The sequence below is a fragment of the Arvicola amphibius genome, chromosome 2 (genome assembly GCF_903992535.2).
Source record: "Arvicola amphibius chromosome 2, mArvAmp1.2, whole genome shotgun sequence".
NCBI classification, from domain to species: Eukaryota; Metazoa; Chordata; class Mammalia; order Rodentia; family Cricetidae; genus Arvicola; species Arvicola amphibius.
In genome coordinates, this window is record NC_052048.2 from 126,845,235 (window position 1) to 126,866,329 (window position 21,095).

The 21,095-nt window shown below is 43.4% G+C and overlaps 1 protein-coding gene across 1 annotated transcript in view; it reads right to left on the bottom strand.

Moving 5' to 3' along the window:
* The window catches only part of Ttc27 (tetratricopeptide repeat domain 27), a 120,013-nt gene that overhangs the window by 42,735 nt on the left and 56,183 nt on the right, over window positions 1-21,095 (bottom strand). Inside the window, exons 11-12 of the mRNA XM_038320546.1 lie at window positions 20,528-20,623; window positions 18,940-19,062 (exon numbers count right to left, since the gene is read on the bottom strand). Of these exons, the coding sequence (XP_038176474.1) occupies window positions 18,940-19,062; window positions 20,528-20,623 (219 nt within the window). The remainder of the gene's footprint in view (window positions 1-18,939; window positions 19,063-20,527; window positions 20,624-21,095) is intronic.

Here is a 21,095-nt window from a genome sequence, read left to right on the forward strand (position 1 = left end):
CTCATAGTCTGTGTATTTTCAATTACTTGTCATTGTAAGGCTTGAGAACACAGGCTGCCTGAGAAAGGCCCAAAGGGAAAGCAAGTGAAAAGGAACCAAGAGGGGAAGGGCCTGCTCTAAGGCCCTGGGATCCCCTGGGTACTGGGGCACTGCCTGTCTGTCAGAAGTATCCACTTCAAGACATTCCCTGCTTTGCTTGGCCCCACTGCTGATGCTAGAGAAGGGTCTTTACCTCACCTTGGCCCACAGCATTATTGGTTCGAAGTGTTCTGTATTTACGTTGTTGAAGAGTGGGCACAGGGCAGTGCCGAAGGAGACAATGCCAAGTAGAAAGGACAGGGAACTGAGGTGAGAGTCAGGTTATAAAGAGGCAGAAGAGGGAGAGCAGGCAGTAGTCACTGGACGGGCCGCAGAAAGCTGTCAGTCCTTTAGAACCAAAAGGTCTCAGAGCTCTCATTGTAAGCTCTCAAGGCCTAGAGCTGGAAGTATCAAGGCTAAGGAGCCCTATCTCCAGGCCTACACAAGGGCTACAGAGCCGGGGGTCTGATCCTCAAGGCTTTACCTGGAGCCACAGCTCTAGCAGCTACAACTTGCTACGGCTCACACCTGTCTACCTGACCACCGCTGGCAAACGCTCAACAATACAACAGTTGCTAAAGACAGGCACTTAACCAAGTTTTCGTTATTTACCCCAACTTCTGTCCAGGTGCAGCAAAAGGTACACCCAGCCTGATTGGTAACATCAACACCAGGCAGGCACATGTGGTCCCAAACAGCCCATTGGCTTCAGAATTTAAGGACTGATGTTCATAATGCAAGGCCACCTGATCAAGTAAGCTAATTCTGTGCTCATTACGACTACACATCCTCAATTTACCTCACCCACATCTGCCATCCTGTTTCTGATCATCCTGTTTCAAGCTGAAAGTCTGTATATTAGATTTAGTGTAAGTTAGACATATCTGTAATTACCGAATCATCTAATTTGTGGACTCTTTTAAATAAGGGATGCACTTCCGAAAGTGTCTTTAGATGTCGGCACTTTTGCATCTGTGATATAGTAAAGGTAATTTATAGACTGTCCAGCCTTACTCCAGACATGGATTCAAAATTTATTAAACAGTTTCCTAGGGAAAATAATTATAAGTCCCTGAAAGCCAAAACAAACATGAAGTTTTAAAATTCAACATTTAGAATATAAGCCCTCTCTCCACAAATAATATAATGGTTATTAATGTATCTGATCAAAACTCTATGATCTATAAAGACAGACACTTAACTAAAACTTCATGATAGTGGCTGCACCACCTTTGGTGAAATACGCTTATAGTGTGGTTTAAAGATTTTTCTCTTGACAAGATGGCATTTAAACTTTGTGCCATGCCATTCCAGAAATTCCAAAGCTGACTCACTTAAAATTCCTTTCTGTTCTACCCTGTTATAGCGGAGTCTGTGGTCTGCAATAAATATCATAGTCACTCGGTACGGGAGTGATTGCAGGCACTGTCTCCCTGTAAATCTCTGTCCGCAGCTCATCTGTTGAGTTGGAAGATGCCATGACTGAAGTAAGCGTACAAACACTGGCAGTCCATGACACCCAGTGAAGAAAGAATTCTTGGTGCCTCAGACTAAAGCACTGACAAGCACAGGGTTTTGTGTACTGAGTGACAGGACACTATGAAGGAGCACCAGCAAGAGGTAGGTCAGCTCTTCCAAATTCACTAAAACTCAACGGTGAATTCACTAGACAGTGTTTCCATCCTCAAGGTGGAGAACGAGGGAATTACCAATGACCTCAGAGGGCTTGTTGTCCTTGTCACTGTCAGACTGGTGCTTCTGACAGGACTGATGCACAGGTAGGGCAGACTGGGGCTCATTAGTTTTGTGTAAAAGTCAGAGCTAATCACATATGGTTCACTCTATTGCTTTTACTTTCTCAATGAACTTTTAGCTATACATATTTTATTATTACTACTACTACTATTATTATTATTATTATTATTATTATTCTTTAGCAAGTACTCTATGTGGGCTTAGGACTATGGCAAAAATAACACTTTCAAAGCTGAGAGCTTTTCCTGGATGCTGGGTTGGAGCCCTGTGCTGTCGTGTAAGCAGTTGCATTATTCCTCTGCTAATTCATGAGGAGAAACCACATAGAGAAGCCGTGAGATGAGGAAAAAACTCCAGCTGGCTTCAAGCTCTCCTAAGTATGCAGTACTTCTCATGGCATGAGCACCCTAAAACCCTGTGAAGTATCCTTCACCACCACCTAATCCTAACTGCTGAGAAACCCCAAAGCCCAGTCAAGGCCTCCCTAAACTCCTGCCCCACAGAAACACAGAGACAAAATGACTTAAGGGGAGACTACAGTGGGTTTAAGACACTATGTTTTGGGCAAACTCATACACAGGCAGTAGGAAATGCAGGAGAGTGAGCTGAGTGATGTGGGAGTCTTCTGTTTGTGTTGATTTCATTCATTAATAAAGAAACTGCCTTGGCCCATTTAATAGGCCAGACCTTAGGTGGGTGGAGTAGACAGAACAGGAAGAAGGAAGTGAGGTAGATGGCTCAGAAAATGGCCCTACGTCTCTTTGCTGGGACAGTAGCTATGAAACCAGCCACCAGGTCAGACATGCTGAATCTTTCCCGGTAAGACACCACTTTGTGGTCTTACACAGATTATTAGATATGGGTTAGTCAAGATGTGAGTAAGAGGCTGAAACTAATGGACCAGGCAGTGTTTAAATGAATATAGTTTGTGTGTTGTTATTTCAGGTGTAAAGCTAGCTGTGTGGGAGCCGGGCTGGATAAAAAACAGGCCTGCCCGCAACTCCTCACTACAGCTGAGTACCTGTTAGTCCATCATGGCCAGAAGCAGGGACAATGATCATCAAAGACTAGACGCAGGAACTTTTGGATTAGTCAAGGTACAGAAATTCTCCAAATTCATTTGAGTCCTATGCAGGCAGAAGCAACAGTCCCAATTATTCAAGATTGAACCTACTTCACTTTAAGATACTATGACTGACACCTCCACCATTCTATCAGTCAAGACCTCGAGACGTATAAATTCACACTTAGAAGGCACTGAACGATTTTAATTTATGCAAAGAAAACTTTGGGATCAAAAAGATTCTAGAGGTGTAAAACCAGAGACAAATGGGATCATAATTGAAGTCAGGCTGAGCCCTAGAAGAGTTCTGACTCACAATGCTAACTCAAAGGGCTGGGGATGGTTCTGAATAATGTGCTCAACTACATGACTAAACTTGGACTCAAATGAGGCCAGAAACTAAGCAAAGTTGAGATACCAGGAATTCTCATGTAATGTGAAAGAAGGAATCCAACACTCGGAATAGAGATTTATTAATTTATCATTTGCAACCTGCTCACCCACCCCGCTGTCATCCAGGGCCTAGCAGCTGATCCCTTCATCTTGGCTTTGAGAAACAGTGCACAGGGGAGAAGGAGCATACTTGCAAAGGCCTAACAAATGTGCTGTGAAATAGGGAGATCTCAGGAGTACTTCTGCTGTCACGGGTTTTCAGATTACAATGAAAATGATGAGACCCACGGTGGCAGAGACATGCCAATTGCACTGCAAGCAAAATAGTCATGGTGATTTGTGACAGACACAGCCAGCCGAAGTCACACTAAAGCAGTTGGCCCAGCATGGGTTGCAAGTGGTGGCTGACTAATCACAACCAAAGCAGACAGGCAGCCAATGAAGCTCAACATTGCTCTACAGAACACTTTAAAAAATATGAGTTACTACTCAAGATGCCATCTCTCACCCAGCTCCTATCCCTAAATATCTTCAAAGACTCAGTCTCTTAAACTCCATAAAAAGGGAAGATATTACTTTAAAAGGACCATGTGATAATATACCAGGTGCATAGCGAAACTCTTCTGTTAGCTGTAAAGAAGTAAACATTACTTACTTACATTACAACGTATTTGTATCCTAGGGCAATATCTCCTCTTTCAGAATTAGTTTTTGGTTAGTAGAAATCTTTTGGAACTTAAAGAATTCGTAGGCGTCAGTCTGTTCCAGAATAGGCCTAGTAAGTATCTGACCCACGCCAGCAGAAGCCCGCAGGGGTGTGACTGCAGTATAGAGAGCCAAGCAATGGTTGCAGCAGCACTGTGTATCTATGGAAGCCACAGAGGGCTCTGTCTAAACTTCAAAGGTACTATACATGTAGGGTACAGTTAGCCACTCATTTAAACTGAGAATATGCATGGGTCCTGGAAAGCACCATGAACTATTGTAAATAATACAGGGGTTGTACTGCTTATAGCTACTGTCCAGGATATGATATCTTTTTTGAAGTCCTGGCCCTGAAAGACAGATATGGATAAAGAAAACATGCTTCTGTCTATCCAATAGCTACATACTGGCAGATCAGAGCACAGTTACAGTACTAGCCTGCCTGAGAATGACTTGAACTTCATGTTTTGATTGTCTTATCAACCCATCAGACCACATCAGCCAATGGCTTTGATGATACTGTACTAACAGAATTCAAGAAACCAAGATAAGAAATTGTGTCAATGTCAACCAAAAACCAACTGAAAATCAACTTTTTACGCCATAGTATATTATGAAAAAATGTTCAGTTTATAAGAAAATTATCTTCATAATTTACCCTCAAGGAATTTACCTATTAACTAAAACAAGCAGTTATGGTTTTAGTCTAAAATGTTACACACAAGCTCTTGTTTTTAAAACTTGTCCCAGCTATAAGCACTATTTTGGACCCTTTAGCAAATGGGGCCTTTGAAGGGGATACCCAGCCTGATCTGGCATCAGTCCACTAACCGGTGGGGCACTGGTGCCTCTGCCACGCCCCACACTGCCCCAGCTCCACTCTGCCTGCCATGCCCCACACTGTCAAGATCTACTACGCCTCCACTACTACGTGGTTAGAATCCCTCTGAAACTAGTTGAAAGTTAACTTTTCCTAACTCAAGTTGCTTCTGTTGGGTACTGTGTTCAGAACACCAGGTCATTAAGATACAAGGTCATTAAGATCACAAGATACAGCCTTGTGAAATAAAATGTTTAATCTTATATGCTCCAAACTCCGATAAAAAAATAAAATGGTTTTGAAGTTTGCCTGTGTCAGAACTCTTCTTTGACTGTGTGAGATAATCTACAAAGCATCTGCTGGTAGTTTGCTGTCTTCCAGATAACAAAACCTCCAAGGCTAAACCCTTCCCTGGGCATTTATGTCCTGTCATCGTGCTTAACCTACTAGCAGTGAGGTTCCCTAAAATCCCCTTTGCTTCTGTTTCCATGTTGGAAGTGACTAGAGGGAACCTGCTGGAACTAACTACAAGCAGAATGAAGCAACAGTCTTTGCATGTCAACATGGTCATGGGCAAAAACAGTGCCAAGCTAGCCTTGCCTTGTATGTGTGGCTGATCTTCCCAGCTGTGAGCCCGGCTGATCTTAGCTCTGAGCCCTGCTGCTCAGAGCAATCCCAGGCCCTCTGTGAGAGTCTCCCATTGAGCTCACAGGGCTGCCGGCTACAGAGTTACCAAGATTCCCACAAACCCCTGTTCAAGCTCCCCTTCATGGTCTCACTTCAGTGGAAGAGGACCTGGCTTCTCAGATTCCCCTTCAGTGTCTGTCTTCCCTACCAGCGTCAGCGCTCACACAGACTGAAACCTGCCCCGAGCCTCGCACTCTACCCCACAACCTCTAGTCTTCCTAGAACTCCCCATATTTAAACAAGCCCTAGCTCCAGGAAACCCCTTAGTCCCAAAAGGATTCAAAACATCCACTACTTCCATAAAAAAAGCAAGCCCAAGGGTACAGCCTGGTTGGCATTTTTACTTTTACATCCACATCACTTTGTATCCTTCCATTAAATGGTGACACAGGTCATTTTCAGTCACTCCAACAGTGGGTAAATGCATTACCTCAATCCCTATCATGATTCTGAGACACAGATATTAACCATGCGAGACAAAGTTAAAATTTATGTTTCTCAGCCAAGAGGTAAGTCTCCAACCAAAAGACACAAGGCTGAAAAGCAGAAATCTCTCTCCAGGTTTAATATTATTCCTTGGATCGACAACAAAAAGAAGGAAGAGGAAGAGACGCAAGAAGGAAGAAGAAGGAGGAGGAAGAAGAAGGAGGAGGAGGAAGAAGGACAAGGAGGAAGAGGAGGAGGAGGAAGAGGAGGAGGAGGAGGAGGATGAAGAGGACGAGGAGGAGAAGGAGGAGAAGGAGGAGGAGAAGGAGGAGAAGAAGGAGGAGGAGGAGGAGGAAGAAGAGGAGGAGGAGGAGGAGGATGAAGAGGACGAGGAGGAGGAGGAGGAGAAGAAGGAGGAGGAGAAGGAGGAGAAGAAGGAGGAGAAGGAGGAGGAGGAAGAGGAGGAGGAGGAGGAGGAGGAGGAGGAGGAGGAGGAGGAGGAGGAGGAGGAGGAGGAGGAAGAGGAGGAGGAGGAGGAAGAGGAGGAGGAGGAGGAGGAAGAAGAGGAGGAGGAGGATGAAGAGGACGAGGAGGAGGAGGAGGAGGAGAAGGAGGAGGAGAAGGAGGAGAAGAAGGAGGAGAAGGAGGAGGAGGAAGAGGAGGAGGAGGAGGAAGAGGAGGAGGAGGAGGAGGAGGAGGAGGAGGAGAAGGAGAAGGAGAAGGAGAAGGAGAGGAGAAGGAGAAGGAGAAGGAGAAGAAGAAGAAGAAGAAGAAGAAGAAGAAGAAGAAGAAGAAGAAGAAGAAGAAGAAGAAGAAGAAGAAGAAGAAGAAGAAGAAGAAGAAACGGTAGCCACACTAATCAGACAAAATAGACCTCCAGAAAAACACCGTTAATGGGGCAGGGGGAGGATCACTTTTGTGACAGGATGTTCATTCCACCAAGAAGATGTAACAGTTATAAATATACAATACATTCCCAAATTACATGCCCAGCACAAGGGAGGCAAGGGCAGGAGGATCTCTGTGAGTTTAAGGCCAGCCTGGTCTACAGAGCAAGTTCCAGGTTAGGCTCCAAAGCTACAGATTCTCAAAAAACCAATGAATGAATGAATGAATGAATGAATGAATGAATGAATGAGAAAGGAGGGAGAGAGGGAGGGAGGGAGAAAGGGAGGAAGGGAGGGAGGAAGGGAGGGAGGGAGGGAGGGACGGAGGAAGGATAATTTAAAAAAAAGAGCAAGCTAAACCCAAAGCACGCAGACAGAATGAAATAACAAAGATATGGCCGAAGATAGAAAAATATCCCACAAAAGAACGATTCTAAAGATTCAAACCACTAAAATTCGAAATGAGAGGTTGGGGGATGGTCCAAGTTGGTAAAGCATTTAACATATAAGCATGTGGACCAGAGCTCAGATCCCCAGAACCAAGTAAAAGGCAGGCCACTGTAATCCCAGCACTTAGAGGTGGAGCCAGCATCCCTGGAGCAAACTTGCTACTATAGCTAAGCAGTCAGGATCCATGGGCTCCTAGTTCAACAGACCCGGCCTCGGAAAACAAAGTGAAAAGAAACTCAGGGAGACACAGGCCTCCACACAGAGAGCCACATCTGTGCACTTGTACTTGTATGCACACATACATACACACACACACACACACACACACACACACATTTAAAACGGTTTAAAAAGAGAGAAATGAATGAGGAGATACTGTTATTAGCCTTACAGAAATACCAAAGCTAGTAAGATATTCTCTACTCTATAGATACCTCACATTAAAGTAGACTCCAAAGCTCAGAACATCAAATCAAACCTTAACAGTATCTTAACCATACAACAGTATGGTGATTACACGACTCTACCAAAATAAATTCCATTTCGGACTACACTCACTGCACATAGACTTGGAGATTTGCTAGAGTCTAAGACACAGCATTTCCAACCTTTGTAAAGGAGACAAAATAAATGTACAAAACCAAGAGAAAGCAGAAAGCAGGAAAATGTGAACACTAAGAAATGCTAAAGGGTCAAGGATTGGCAGCTTACTTCAGCCTCCAACTCCCCCTACCAGAACTCTTGAAAAGCCAGGGACAGTGGGTGGCATGTAACTTGTCTATCAGCTGTGGATGTTTATTAACTGGTAGATGGGTGTGGAGGCCCAGAGTGAAGCAGCTTCCTGGAGAAGCGGAGGACACCAGAGCAGTGGCCCCGCCTGGTCTGGACTGACCGCTTCCCACAATTCTTCCTCCTGGAGCTCCGACACTTCCTTCTCCTGTCAAGAGACTTCTCCCTCCCCAGGGCAGCGCTCAAAGGCAGTATGCATTCCCTCCTCTAGCTAGTCACACTGCACCCCTTGGTCTGTCTGCTCATCCTCTTTATCCTTCCTTCTTCACTTAGCCACTAAATTTACATAATGTATTACTTTAAAAAAAAGAAGCAAAAAAGATGCTCCCCAGTGCCCATTAGGACACCATGCACAGCCCCTGCGACATCAATTTGCAGGATCGAAATGTGATCAGCTGGGAGTCTTCGGACTCCCAGGCTTCCTAGCTACCTACAAGTTGTTCTTCCCTACAGGAAAATACAAATACTGGTGGTGAGGTGTCTGGGAGAAGGAGCTGAAATGGGGGTCCCCTCTGAAGCCCAGGCTGGCCTCAAACTCGGCTAGCCTGCTCCTGCCTCAGCCTCCTCAATCCTGGGATGACACATAGCTCGGATACACATTTTTATAAAGATACTGGAAAGGAAACTTGTCACTTAAATGTCTGTTAAATAAGATAAAATTATATTCCCACATATGCAAAGGATGCTTATTAACCTATTTTATTTTTACACCACACAATTACTTTTCTTAATGAAATTACATATAAACAATGAATCTCAACATAAACTTACAGCCAGGACTTAAGCAGAACCTGAAATTACAGTTAAAATAATACATAGAGAAACTACACTGCTTAGTCCAAGGAGCACTGTGACATGCCCAGAGACATGGTGAAGGGAGGCTGTACAGTGACCCTCCCAAGGAAAGATCCATCCCACTACCCTCACTATCCAGTTAGTACATTGTAGACATATTTTGTTTGAGCTGTAACAAAGTTTGTCTGAAGATCAGAGTGCCACAGAGTGGTCGTACACACCTTTAATCCCAGACAGAGGCAAACGGATCTCTGTGAGTTCAAGACAACCCTGGGCTACACGACACTAACTCAGTCTAAAAGAAAAACAGTGCCAAGCAGTGATGGCTCACATCTTTAATCCCAGCACCAGGGAGGTGGAGACGGGAAGTGATACTGTTGTGCGGAGAGAGGAATATAAGGTGGGAAGAGACGGGAGCTCAAGGCATTCAGTCTGAGGTTTCATAGACAGCATTCAGTCTGAGGATTCCCCATTCGATCTGAGGATTTCGTAGAGGTAAGAACTAGTGGTTGGCTGCTCTACTTCTCTGGTCTTTCAGTTTTCATCCCCTAACATCTGACTCTGGGTTTTTATTACTAAGACCAATTAGAGGAGGCTGGAGAGATGGCTCAGTGGTTAAGAGCATTGCCTGCTCTACCAAAGGTCCTGAGTTCAATTCCCAGCAACCACATGGTGGCTCATAACCATCTGTAATGACGTCTGGTGCCTTCTGGCCTGCAGACATACAGACAGAATATTGTATACATAATAAATAAATATTTTTTTAAAAAGACCAATTAGAGCTGGGCGGCGGTGGCGCACGCCTTTAATCCCAGCACTCGGGAGGCAGAGGCAGGCGGATCTCTGTGAGTTCGAGACCAGCCTGGTCTACAAGAGCTAGTTCCAGGACAGGCTCCAAAGCTACAGAGAAACCCTGTCTCGAAAAACCAAAAAAAATAAAAAATAAAAATAAATAAAAATAAAAAGACCAATTAGAATTCATACTACAGTACACTATATAGGATTTGCACCCCGCTTCCCTTTGGTTGTTGGGTTTGCTTTGGCTCTTGGTTTGGGGGTTGTCTTGGTTTTTGTTTGTTTGTTTGTTTTCAGCTTTTGGGTCTCTAAGGAAAGCCAAAAAACTCAAGAGTTTTTAAAAGATAAAACCTAAATTTTTACTCTCATTTTTTTCAAACACTGAAAATCAGACAAAACATCTTGCTGGCCTACATTCACCCACAAACTGTCAACGTGCAATTTCAAATTCAGACCATAAACTCCTAGTACTTTGGGGAACCAATCCTGCCACTCCCGGTGTAGTTCAGGTAGAACTGACCACAGGGAGGACAAGCACACGACCTGGGACCCTCAGTGTTCATTTACATTTATAACAAACAGTATGTTGCTCTAAGTTGTTAAATGGGAAATCTGAGACTGAAGGGAGAGGCCCTACCCTACTCCTTCAATCCTAGACAACACCCTGACGGGCCTTGAGTTTGGGATAAGAAACATGGATAAACGTTAAGTTCAATCTCTAAGAGACAAAGAGATGAAACACTCCAGGTTTTTCTCTCTGTACTTTAGTCAGAAGTAATTCTCAAACAGTCTTCTTGGTTGTAAGCTGTGATTACTGTGGATTAACGGGGGGGGGGGGACGGACACTGAAGCCTCATCTGGTCAGCATACAACGAGAGGAACTGGCAGAACAACTCTGGGAAGTCCTCCCAGAGAAAACTGACAATGGGAGACAAGCGTAGATGTGATGGCTCTGAGGACCACAGAAATGACAGACAACCAACTAAATGGGGATGGAAAAGAGACAGGTCAAGAACTGAAGATGGTGCTACTAAGGAGCTGGAGAAGTGGCTCAGTTAAGAGCGCTTGCTCTTGCAGAGGACTGGGGTATAGCTCCTAGTACCCATGACACATAGCTCACAACTGTCTGTGACTCCAGGGGAACTGGTACCCTCTTCTGGCTTTGTAAACGGAAGTTTCTGTCCAACCCAGTCCTACAGCCATTCAGTCCCAAGGAAACACACAGAGGCTTATATTAATTATAACTAGCTCTTACAACTTAAATTAACCCATATTTTTTGTCTATGTTTAGCCACATGGCTTGGTACCTTTTCTCACTAAGGCATTCTCATCTTGCTTCCTCTGTTTCTCTGCCTTTCCTCTTCTAAGGATTCTCTTCGCCTGGTTGCCCCATCTATACTTCCTCAGCATTTTTTAAACCAAAATGAGTGACAAATCTTTACAGTGTACAAGAGCGTTATCCCACAGCATAGCTTCCATGCACATCCATGCACACACACACGAACACACCACACATATATATGAGCACAATTTTTTAACAACTCAAAAAAAAAAAAGGTAAAAAGAGGTGGCCTTTGGCAACAGGCTTGAGTTAAAGAGTCATGCAGGTGTCCAGGTGCAACAGTTCACATGTGATGTGCAGGGACTCACACAGCGGGTTTCCTCTGGTTCCTCCCTGAAGCAGAGAACAAACACAGTTGATTTCACTGTGTAAGTTAGTTCTCAGAGATGGATACTGCCCACTGGAAGGTGCTCTACACCCCTGACCCAAGGACGAAGATGCTCACATGAGCCATACCCAAGAGGTGAAAAGACAGAGGCTCCTTGCCTGGCTGGACCCCCTCTCCCCCACAGCCTCACGACCTGTGTGGTGCTTCTCCCAGCCACACACTTGGAGCCAGCTCCTCACTAATTGCTTCTTACATTTATGTGTGTGACAACACCAGGCCCTGGCTGGGTTATTCTAAGAGTGGTTGCCAACACAAACACTCCAAGTCCAAGATAAAACAGAGTAATTTAAAACAGGCCTAGTTATCTGCTTAGCTGGTCACCTCCTATTTGTATTACCCTGCTGTGGAGCATTTTCAATTACTTTGCCTTAAAAACCTAATCTCTAATTTTTAAGAGAGTAACAGTAACCATGAAGGCAGGCAGGTGTGGGGAAAGGACAGGCTTTAGCAGAAATGGCTCTTAGGAGACAAAACCTGCCATTTACCGACGCTGACCAGTATGACAAACTGACAAAACCATTTCATATTTTGTAGTTTCTTACAAGTAGCATGTAATAATTACAGACCAAGCAAGTAAAGAATAATCCACGGGAAGCACTTAGGAACTGCATTATCTGGCATCACTGTGTGAAAACTGGAATTCCTAAAGGTTCCCATTTCTATTTCTAAAGCTAAAGCAGAAGTGGAGGTGGGCACTCTATCGAGAACAAGTGGCCAGTCATCCATAAAGAGGGCTCAACCAGGGTATTTGCTTCCTAGTACATTTTCAACTATTTGTTGTGTGGGGCCTCTGGTGTGTGGGAACACAGCTCTAAATGACATAGACAGAGGAAATGAGCCAGCGAATGGGACAGTAGAGTAGTCTTGGGAGCTGAGAAGTTGAGAGAAGGGCTATGTAGATCTGGAGAGGAAGCAGAGGCCAGATGCTCTGTAAACACCAAAGGAGAACCAGAGAACAAGCGAGAGGTAGCTACGACAGGGACAAGAGCTCCTGACACAAGAGCTTCAACACTGAACCTGAACTAAGAACATGCCACCAAGCCAGGTGAGCACAGGAGCGCCATCTTCCTGGAGCCGTGGGAGTAACACAGACAAGAGAACACGAGGGATGAGGCCACGAGAAACAGCCAGAGCGTGATGCACCTGCAACCGTTCACTCTCCATCCTGGGAGTCACTGGTGGGCAGGACTGCCGTGGGCAGTCACTGCTCTAGCAAAGGACTTAAAAGGAACCTCACAAATCCCACAAAGGAACTCTTATCTTGGAACCCCACCCCCCGGAAAAACTAGACTACTAAAAAGACTCCGCTGCTTTCAAAGTAACACGATTACTTGTATCCTAAAATGATAAGAAACCACGGTTACAGTCATTTGAAAATGTAGCACAATCAAATGTAGCATAGCTATGTGACCTCAGGCAAACCTGGCTTCCTATAAGGAAATGAGGACCAATCCTTATTTCACCCCACATTCTCACCTTCTAGCCTCACCTCCAAGCGATGCCAGCTCAGCCATTGTTGCTTATTTAGAGACCAAATTAGGTTTGCTCAACAAAATGAGATTTGGCCATCAGCTGGAGGGAACTCCAGTTGACAGATGAGTCAAATATCTGAAAAACTAATGTTAACAGATGAGAACCAGTTCTGATTCCAGACTCAACCAAAATTAATCTTAGATGTTTTGCCAATAGCCATTAAATAGCAAGACTGTCTGCTAGCTGTATTCTAAATTAGAAGGACAAGGAGTAAACATGGGTGTCACAATAATAATTAGACTCAGACATTTCTCTAAATTAGCCTTTTAAAAACTAATTATTCCATTAAGCAGAAAATACAAGGATTAAAATTTCAAATATCTAGTGAAATCAAAATGTAGTGAAAACCACCAGCACATGGGCAAGACAGAAGCCCAACTCTTCCAGAAAGAAAGCTCTTGCTTCCAACTTGAAGCAAGATTTTTTTAGGGTCTATGGCTAAAATTATCTGAAAATATAACAGAAAAGCAGGGATGGGGGAGTTGAAGAGATGGCTCAGCAGTTAAGAGCACCTGCTGCTCTTGCAGAGGACATGGGTTTGGTGCCCAACACTTACAGAGAGGCTCACAACAACCTGTAACTCCAGTTCCAGGGGATCAAATACTATTCTGGTTCCACAGGCACCGGGCACGCGCGCGCACACACACACACACACACACACACACACACACACACACACACACACACTCAAGCAAAACATGAATTTCCATAAACATAAACAAATCTTAAAAAAACAAAGAACATGGCTTCTATGAGACGAATTGTTAAAACCAATTTTTAAAACTCAAGATAGGGTGGGTGCTGGTAAGATGGTTCAGAGGTTAACAGCACTTGTTGCTTCTTAAGAGGACTAGGTTTAATTCCCAGAGACTACACAGTGGCCCACAGGCTTCCATAATTCTAGTTCCAGGGGATCAAACCCTCTTCTGACCTCTGTAAGCACCTGGCACATATGTGCTGTTCATCCATACACACAAACAAAACGTTCTTACACATAAAGTAAAAAATAAACCTAAAGAAGAATTTTTAAAAAATCAAGATGACATTTTTAAGTAGTAAGTTACAAAAATGTACAACAAAATAACTACATTTCTAAAGATTAAAATATGTACATTTCCAAGAATATTCAGAAACAGAGGCATTTATCATGAAGATAATTCTTACGAGATCATACACAAATCTTGGAAACAGTAATATTACAGTTATTAGGGGAAGCATCAAGGCCTTCCCTAATGTGCATGGATGCATTGTATTCTTTTCTCCCAATCGGGGCATCTCAGCTTCCCATACTGTCTAAAAATAATTAAATTAATATTTTATTTCAAGCATGCTTTGGTTATTTGTGATTCACCAACTTGCTTAATTTTCTAAAAAAAAAAAAAACTCAAAACAAATTTCTAAAATACTATATCATCCAGAGAGATGGCCTAGTGGTAAAGAGCACTGGCTGCTCCTCCAGAGAACCTGGCTGTGATTCCCAGCACGCACATGGTGGTTGTTTATGACTGTCTCTAACCCCAGGGGATCCGAAGCACCCTTCTGGCCCCTACAGACTCCGGGTATGTACATGGTATACACATATACATATACATAAAATAATAATAAAAATAATCCTTAAAAACTACCATTTCAAAGGTAACAATATTTTCTATAGCCATTACTTATTTATTAACCAATGTAAAAGAATTACACAGTAAGATGATGAGATTGGAGCTCCATGAGATTGATAACTAGGATATTCAATCTCCCATTCATCCCTTCTTTTTTGGGGAGGTAGGTGGGTTTCCAGACAGGGTTTCTCTGTGTACTGGAACTCGCTCTGCAGACCATTCTGGCCTTGAATTCACAGAGATCCTGCTCTTGCCTTTGCTGAGATTAAAGGCATGCACCACCACCGCCAGGTGATGACTCATTCCTTCTTTAAACAAACATTTGAGACAATAGATGCTAAAAAATATTGACAAATTCTTAATGAAAGAGGAAAGTGCTTTGATCATGACCTAATGCTTTGAATAATTCACACTAGCCTCTGGCTGCTCTGATTTTCCCCCTAATCTATTCAGTGAAGTTTAACAATTCTTTCTGCCTTCGGAACATTGTTGGGCATTTCTATGGCAATCTCTGTTTATATAATTTAGTACAAAACAAAGTTTTATCAACTTTTGATTTGTTTTGTTTTGTTTGAAACAAAACATGGGATCCTCCTAGGCCCTCTGCATGTGGGCCTAATCTGTTTGTGAGACCCCTGGCAGTGGGACCAGGATCTATCCCTGGTAACTGAGCTGGCTTTTTTGGAGGCCATTCCATTAGTGGGTTGCCATGCTCAGCCTCAATACAGGGGGTAGGGGTTTGGTTCTGCCTCAGTTGAATGTGCCAAGCTTTGTTGACTCCCCGTGGGAGGCCTTACCCTTTCTGAGGAGTGGATGGGGGGAGGGAATAGGTGATGGGGGAACAGGAGGAGGGGAGAGGGGGGAACTATAGTTGACATGTAAAATGAATAAAAACTTTTAAAAAAAAAATTAACAGGCTCTTAGTATGTAGCCCAGGCTGGCCTCGAACTCGGGGATCCACCTGTGTCTGCTTCCTGAGTGCTGGGATTAAAGATGTACTCCAACACACCTAGCCTTCATCTATTTTGAGGATCTTCCCCTTTAAGTTATCACAAAGCGTTTGGTTATTACTTTAAAGAAATGTTAAAATATCTGAGTCTACAAAGCAAGTTCTAGGACAGCCAGGACTACACAGAGAAACCCTGTCTCAAAAAAAACAAGGAAGGAAGGAAGGAAGGAAGGAAGGAAGGAAGGAAGGAAGGAAGGAAGGGAGGAAGGAAAGAGGGAGGAAGGGAGGAAGGGAGGGAGGAAGGGAGGAAGGGAGGGGAGCAAGGAGGGAGGGAGGGAGAGGAGGAATAGGGGGAAGAAGGGAGGAATAGGGGGAAGAAGGGAGGAAGGGAGGGGAGCAAGGAGGGAGGGAGGGAAGGAGGGAGGGAGGGAGGGAGGGAGTAAAAAAGGGAGGGAGGGAGGGGAGCAAGGAAGGAGGGAGGGAGGGAGGGAGGGAAGGAGGGAGGGAGGGAGGGAGGGAGGGAAGGAGGGAGGGAGGGAGGAAGGGAGGGAGGGAATAAAAAAGGAAGGAAGGGAGGGAGGGAGGAAAAAAGGAAGGAAGGAAGGAAGGTAGGAAGGAAGGAAGGAAGGAAGGAAGGAAGGAAGGAAGGAAGGAAGGAAGGAAGGAAGGAAGGAAGGGTAGGTAAGTGAAATTCTGATAACTTCACCAATGAATGGCAAATGTTTATTTCACAAATTCCAAATTTATTTCTCTACTTTGGTTTTTTGTTTGTTTGGGTTTGGTTTTAATTTAACAACTTTTTATTTCGATGCTAAACCATACTGAGATCATCTTTTCATTTTAAATGGCAATTAAACCCAACAAACAGCATGCTAATACCACTGACATAGTGACATGGAGAACACTATAACCAGCCTGCACAGACACAAGTATGGGTCACTTCATGGGTTGGTCAATGGACTGACTGAAATTGGAAGACATCTCTGACTGCAGATAACGCTGTCACTTCAAAGATACCAAATGAAACAGACACATGCTTGGAACCACATCAAACACTCACGAAGCACAACTAGGTAAGTATCACTCCAGATACACACATTACCATGTGAAAACCTAGAAGCCAAGCAGATGTGTGCTTCTAGAAAGGGAAACAGACACGGTAGATACAGCAAGCTGCTCAACATCACAAGGCTGGCATGACAGCAAGTGCACACCTGAATTCAGGCAGCTGTCCCGAGAAGATGCCCTTAACCATCATGCCATGCTGCCATGGTGGCAGACTTTGCAGTCCGAGCTGAGTCCTAAGGAGAGGGAATCTTCTGCTGGTGTGGAGTCAGAGGGAATGAGAGGATAGCAGTGACATTCTTTTCCAGGATCAAGATATTATGTAATCTTGACAGAAAACCTGAGTCCTGCTGGAAAAGAATGCTTTGCTGGGAAAGGGTAGAAGAAGGGCCATTTGCAGCCAGATGCTTCACAGGTACCATGGGACACAACGCAGCGATGCCAGCTTCCTGCCATACAGTTGCCTATCCACAAGGGTGGCTGTCTTGCACATATGAAGACCCTTTGAGACACCTGAGTACAGACATGGTGATGTGATCTGACAAAAATATGGTCAAGAGTCAGCACCCTCCTTCACAAAGAGTTTAGCCAGTGATTGATAACTTTGAGGTAGACAACAGGAGTTTTCCTTTAATCTCTAGGGGGAAATTGTTGCTTTATGAGCTCAAGAGGACAGTCTGGAGTCAAATGAGAATAATCTGAGGTGACACTGGCACCATGTTGAGAACTACGTCCTAAATGAGATAACTACTTGGATACCCCAGAAGCCACCACCACCACCACCACCATCACACACAGTCAATGTGGTTGCTGGCTGACTCCCTGCCAAACCTGCTGTTCTGAGTTCTAACTCACAAAGTATAATTTTCTTTCCCTTTTATAGACACTGGCCAGAATCCCAACCCTGCTTCTTCTCACTCTTCAGGCAACCTGACTCACCCTGACCCCAACCCCACTCGAGGTCCATCTGTACCTGGTAGCAGCCCCACCATACCTGATTTCCCGACCTCTAACTTAAAAAGTTTAACATTTTCTCTTTTCCATCTTCCTCCACACCTGCTAAGATCTCCAATATTCCTCCTCTGGTTTCTATTCTCAAGCTCCAATAAAAGTGTCCTTGAGTATTCCTGAGTCCATTTCAATGCTTTGTTGATATTTAATTATTGCACATGTATGCATGAGGAAGTATGCATGAGGAGCTCTCTCCCCCAGTCTTACGTGGGTTCAGGGGAACTCAGGTTGCCAGGCTCACATGGGCAATTATTTTTACCTGCAGAGACAGTAAGCCAGCTCCAAATTCTTTTATCTGAAAGACTAAAAACCCATGAAAGGGACCTTGAATCTCCTGGTGACACTGCTGGTTTCTCCCGACACCGAACAACTCAAAGAGCTTCACTGTCGTTGACCACTGTCATGACAATCCATGTCATTGTCATTGATCACAGCTCTTTAGTACTCACACTTGGGAAGCTATATAAGAAAATCGTGTACTTGAGCCATTGCTCCTCATCTTCATAACAACAGAAAGGGTAAAAGTGAGGGCTGTAGTCGTTATGGGCTCTACTCAGTCACATAAAGCGCAATTAGAATCAACAAGCAAGGGCAGCAGAGCTGACTCAGCAGTTAAGAACGCTTGCTGCTCTTGCAGAGGACTCAGCTCAGTTCCCAGCACCCACATGCATGGGCTCATGACCACCTGTAACTCCAGGTCCAGAGGATCTGACACCCTCTTCTGGCCTCTATGGGCACCAAGCACATACATGGTGCACATACATATACAGGCAAAACACTCATACATATAAAATAAGAACAAGTTGTTTTAATTAACATATGATTTCAGTGTACCCAGTTTTAGGGCTACTCACAATGTGGAGACAGAAGTTTTAACATATGGTTCACGTATGAGGAGAAGAAACAACAGATTTATAACAAACGCAAACAGTACATTCTCTCTGTTGACCCAATTTCAGAGTGGAGTTAAATTTGCATCGCACACTTCATACAGGGGTCACAGAGACCCTTCTCAAACAGACTCAGCCTCCTAGATGACTCTGCCATGTCCATAGCCTCTAATCATCAGGCATGCCAAAGACAGTTAAAATCAATCCCTGATAGTTTACTTCAAAGCTGTCCTATAGAAGAATCAATAGAAAAATCGATCAAAACATGCAGTACCTTCAAAGCTTTTATTATTCTTTCTTAAATGCCAATGTCATATCAACTGCAGGCTGCTTTTCTCTTTACAGACATGAAATAAGCTGCCCAACATAAATCAGAGCAAACGCTGCAAAGTCCCAAGTGAAAGGAAGAACTGGAGTAAACACTGTCAGAAGAGGGCTTTCTAAGGTGTGATGGAGACGTGCGGAAGGAAGAAGGAGCTCACCACACACAGACATGCCTGTCACGTACCTTCCCATGCTGTCCAGCCCTTTCATAACAGATGACCACGTCTTCCCACATCTCCAGCTTCTCAAATATCTGAAGGGCTGAAGTGGTACATCCCAACTCAAAGAGCAAACCTGCAAGCTGGCGCTAGAAAGACAAATGAGAATCATCAACACTCCTCTACAGGAAGCAAATCCATCTTGCCCAGTAACTGCAACCTGCCTTTTAAAGGGCTGCTTATTGTAATACATACATCATTTACGAAATTCAATGTCTACTACCTAGGAATTTGTGAGAACCACACTTACTTCAGTAAGCTTTTTTACAGGCAATGAAATACTAAAAACAAAATAGAAATTGATCAAAATACTCAATGCATCAGATTTCTAAGATCTCAGAACTCAAAAAAAAGTCAATTATTTCCTTCTCATCTAAAGATTCCTTCCATGAGAAGCTCTGGTTTGCAAGGGTCACATCCCACAGATCAGTGTTTAAAGCTCTGAGGAAGCAATGCAGGCACCATTAAAACCTCCGTGCTTCCTCTTTACACATGAGGGCATCTCAGGCTCTGTTTCAAGCAGTCCTACTTGTTTTAGACACAGAGTAGTAATCTGAGTCACTTAATTCCACAGGCCCTAGAAGATCAAGATGAGCAAGCAAAGTAGGCGTGGGCCAGTAAACAATACACTCAGCAATAAGTAGAATATGTTTTAAGTTGCCCATCCTCCAGGAATGGAAAAAATATTATAAGAAAATAAAGAAAATGATGTTTTTTAATAGGTCTGGTTTCAGGTCGGTAGTCTCTGTGTTGTTTTCTCTTTGAATACATCTTTACTGCCCTTTGAAATTCAGCTCACATTTAAGAATCTCGGGACAAAAGGCTGTTCGCCAGCTCAGCCCACCCCCCCACACACACCCTTGCACCCTGGAAAGAGAACAGTTGGGGATATCACAAAACATAAAGTGTCAAATAAATGCTTTCCTTTTATTTGCTTTTGTAAACACTGTTAAAAGGTTCAAAGGTTTATTGTTTCGTAGAAAAGCCTTAAAGATATTTGAATATAAAACGCTGGGCTTGAAAGATGGCTCAGCAATTTACAGGCACTTCTTGATCTTCCAAGGCCCAGACAGTTCAGTTCCCTGCCTCATGTCAATTGGCTCACAAGCACCTACAACCCCAGTTCTGGACACTCTCTTTTACCTTCCATGATCATCTGCGCGCGCACACACACATATACTCATTCATAATAAAAAATAAATCTTTAAAAGGTTAATATAAAATGTCCTTTTGAAAGTGAAAGCAGGCAGACAACTCTCCTAAGCCCAAATACATTCCTAACTAGCACATCCTCTCTCCCGCTCTCCACACCTCTGCTTAATTCTATATTAAAACCCTTTAAGAAACTTAAATTCATGAAAAGAAAAACAAAGCATTTATGATTCTTCTATCTTAAATTCTAAGATCCTACCTACTATCAATTTAAAACCATTTCAAAACATTTTTAAATCCATTACCATTTTAATCAAAACAGCAATTTAAAACAACTGGAACTCCCCAACTGCTTTTACTGATTTCACTAAAATAGTTAAAAATAAAGACAAACAGAAGTACCTGAACAGCCCAGTGAGGGGGTACCTGGCAGCAATAGAAAATCTTCAGACGTTCCAGTACAGATGTAGTTTTATCTTCAAATTGGTCTGCAAGAGCCTAAGAACACATACAATAATCACAGTCTATATGTATAATAATTTTAATGTAAACAAAGTTCCTATTATAAAATCATTAAAATACACATATAAATAAAGAACTCCAGTCATTTGGTCAAGGCAAAAGGCTGTATGAAGATTTATTTTGAGTTTAAGTATTTTAAAAACTTGAAATTTAATCAGTATTTCTATAAACATGCATATTTAAATATTACCAGGAAAATTTTTAAATTAAAATTTTCTATGATAAATCTTTCAAAGAACCAATCTTCTCACTAAAAATTTCATTTTTTTTCTAAGAAAAAGTGTTCTTTATTGTACTTATCGCCAAGGCAATGCTGTTTCGACAATGAGAAAAAGCCGCTCTATCCGATTACAAACAGGTACTCTCGTCCCTCAGCAAAGGAGATGAAGGGTGGGCACCCACTCACACAAGACCATCTGTGCAGTGCAGTGGGTACCGCAAGCCACAT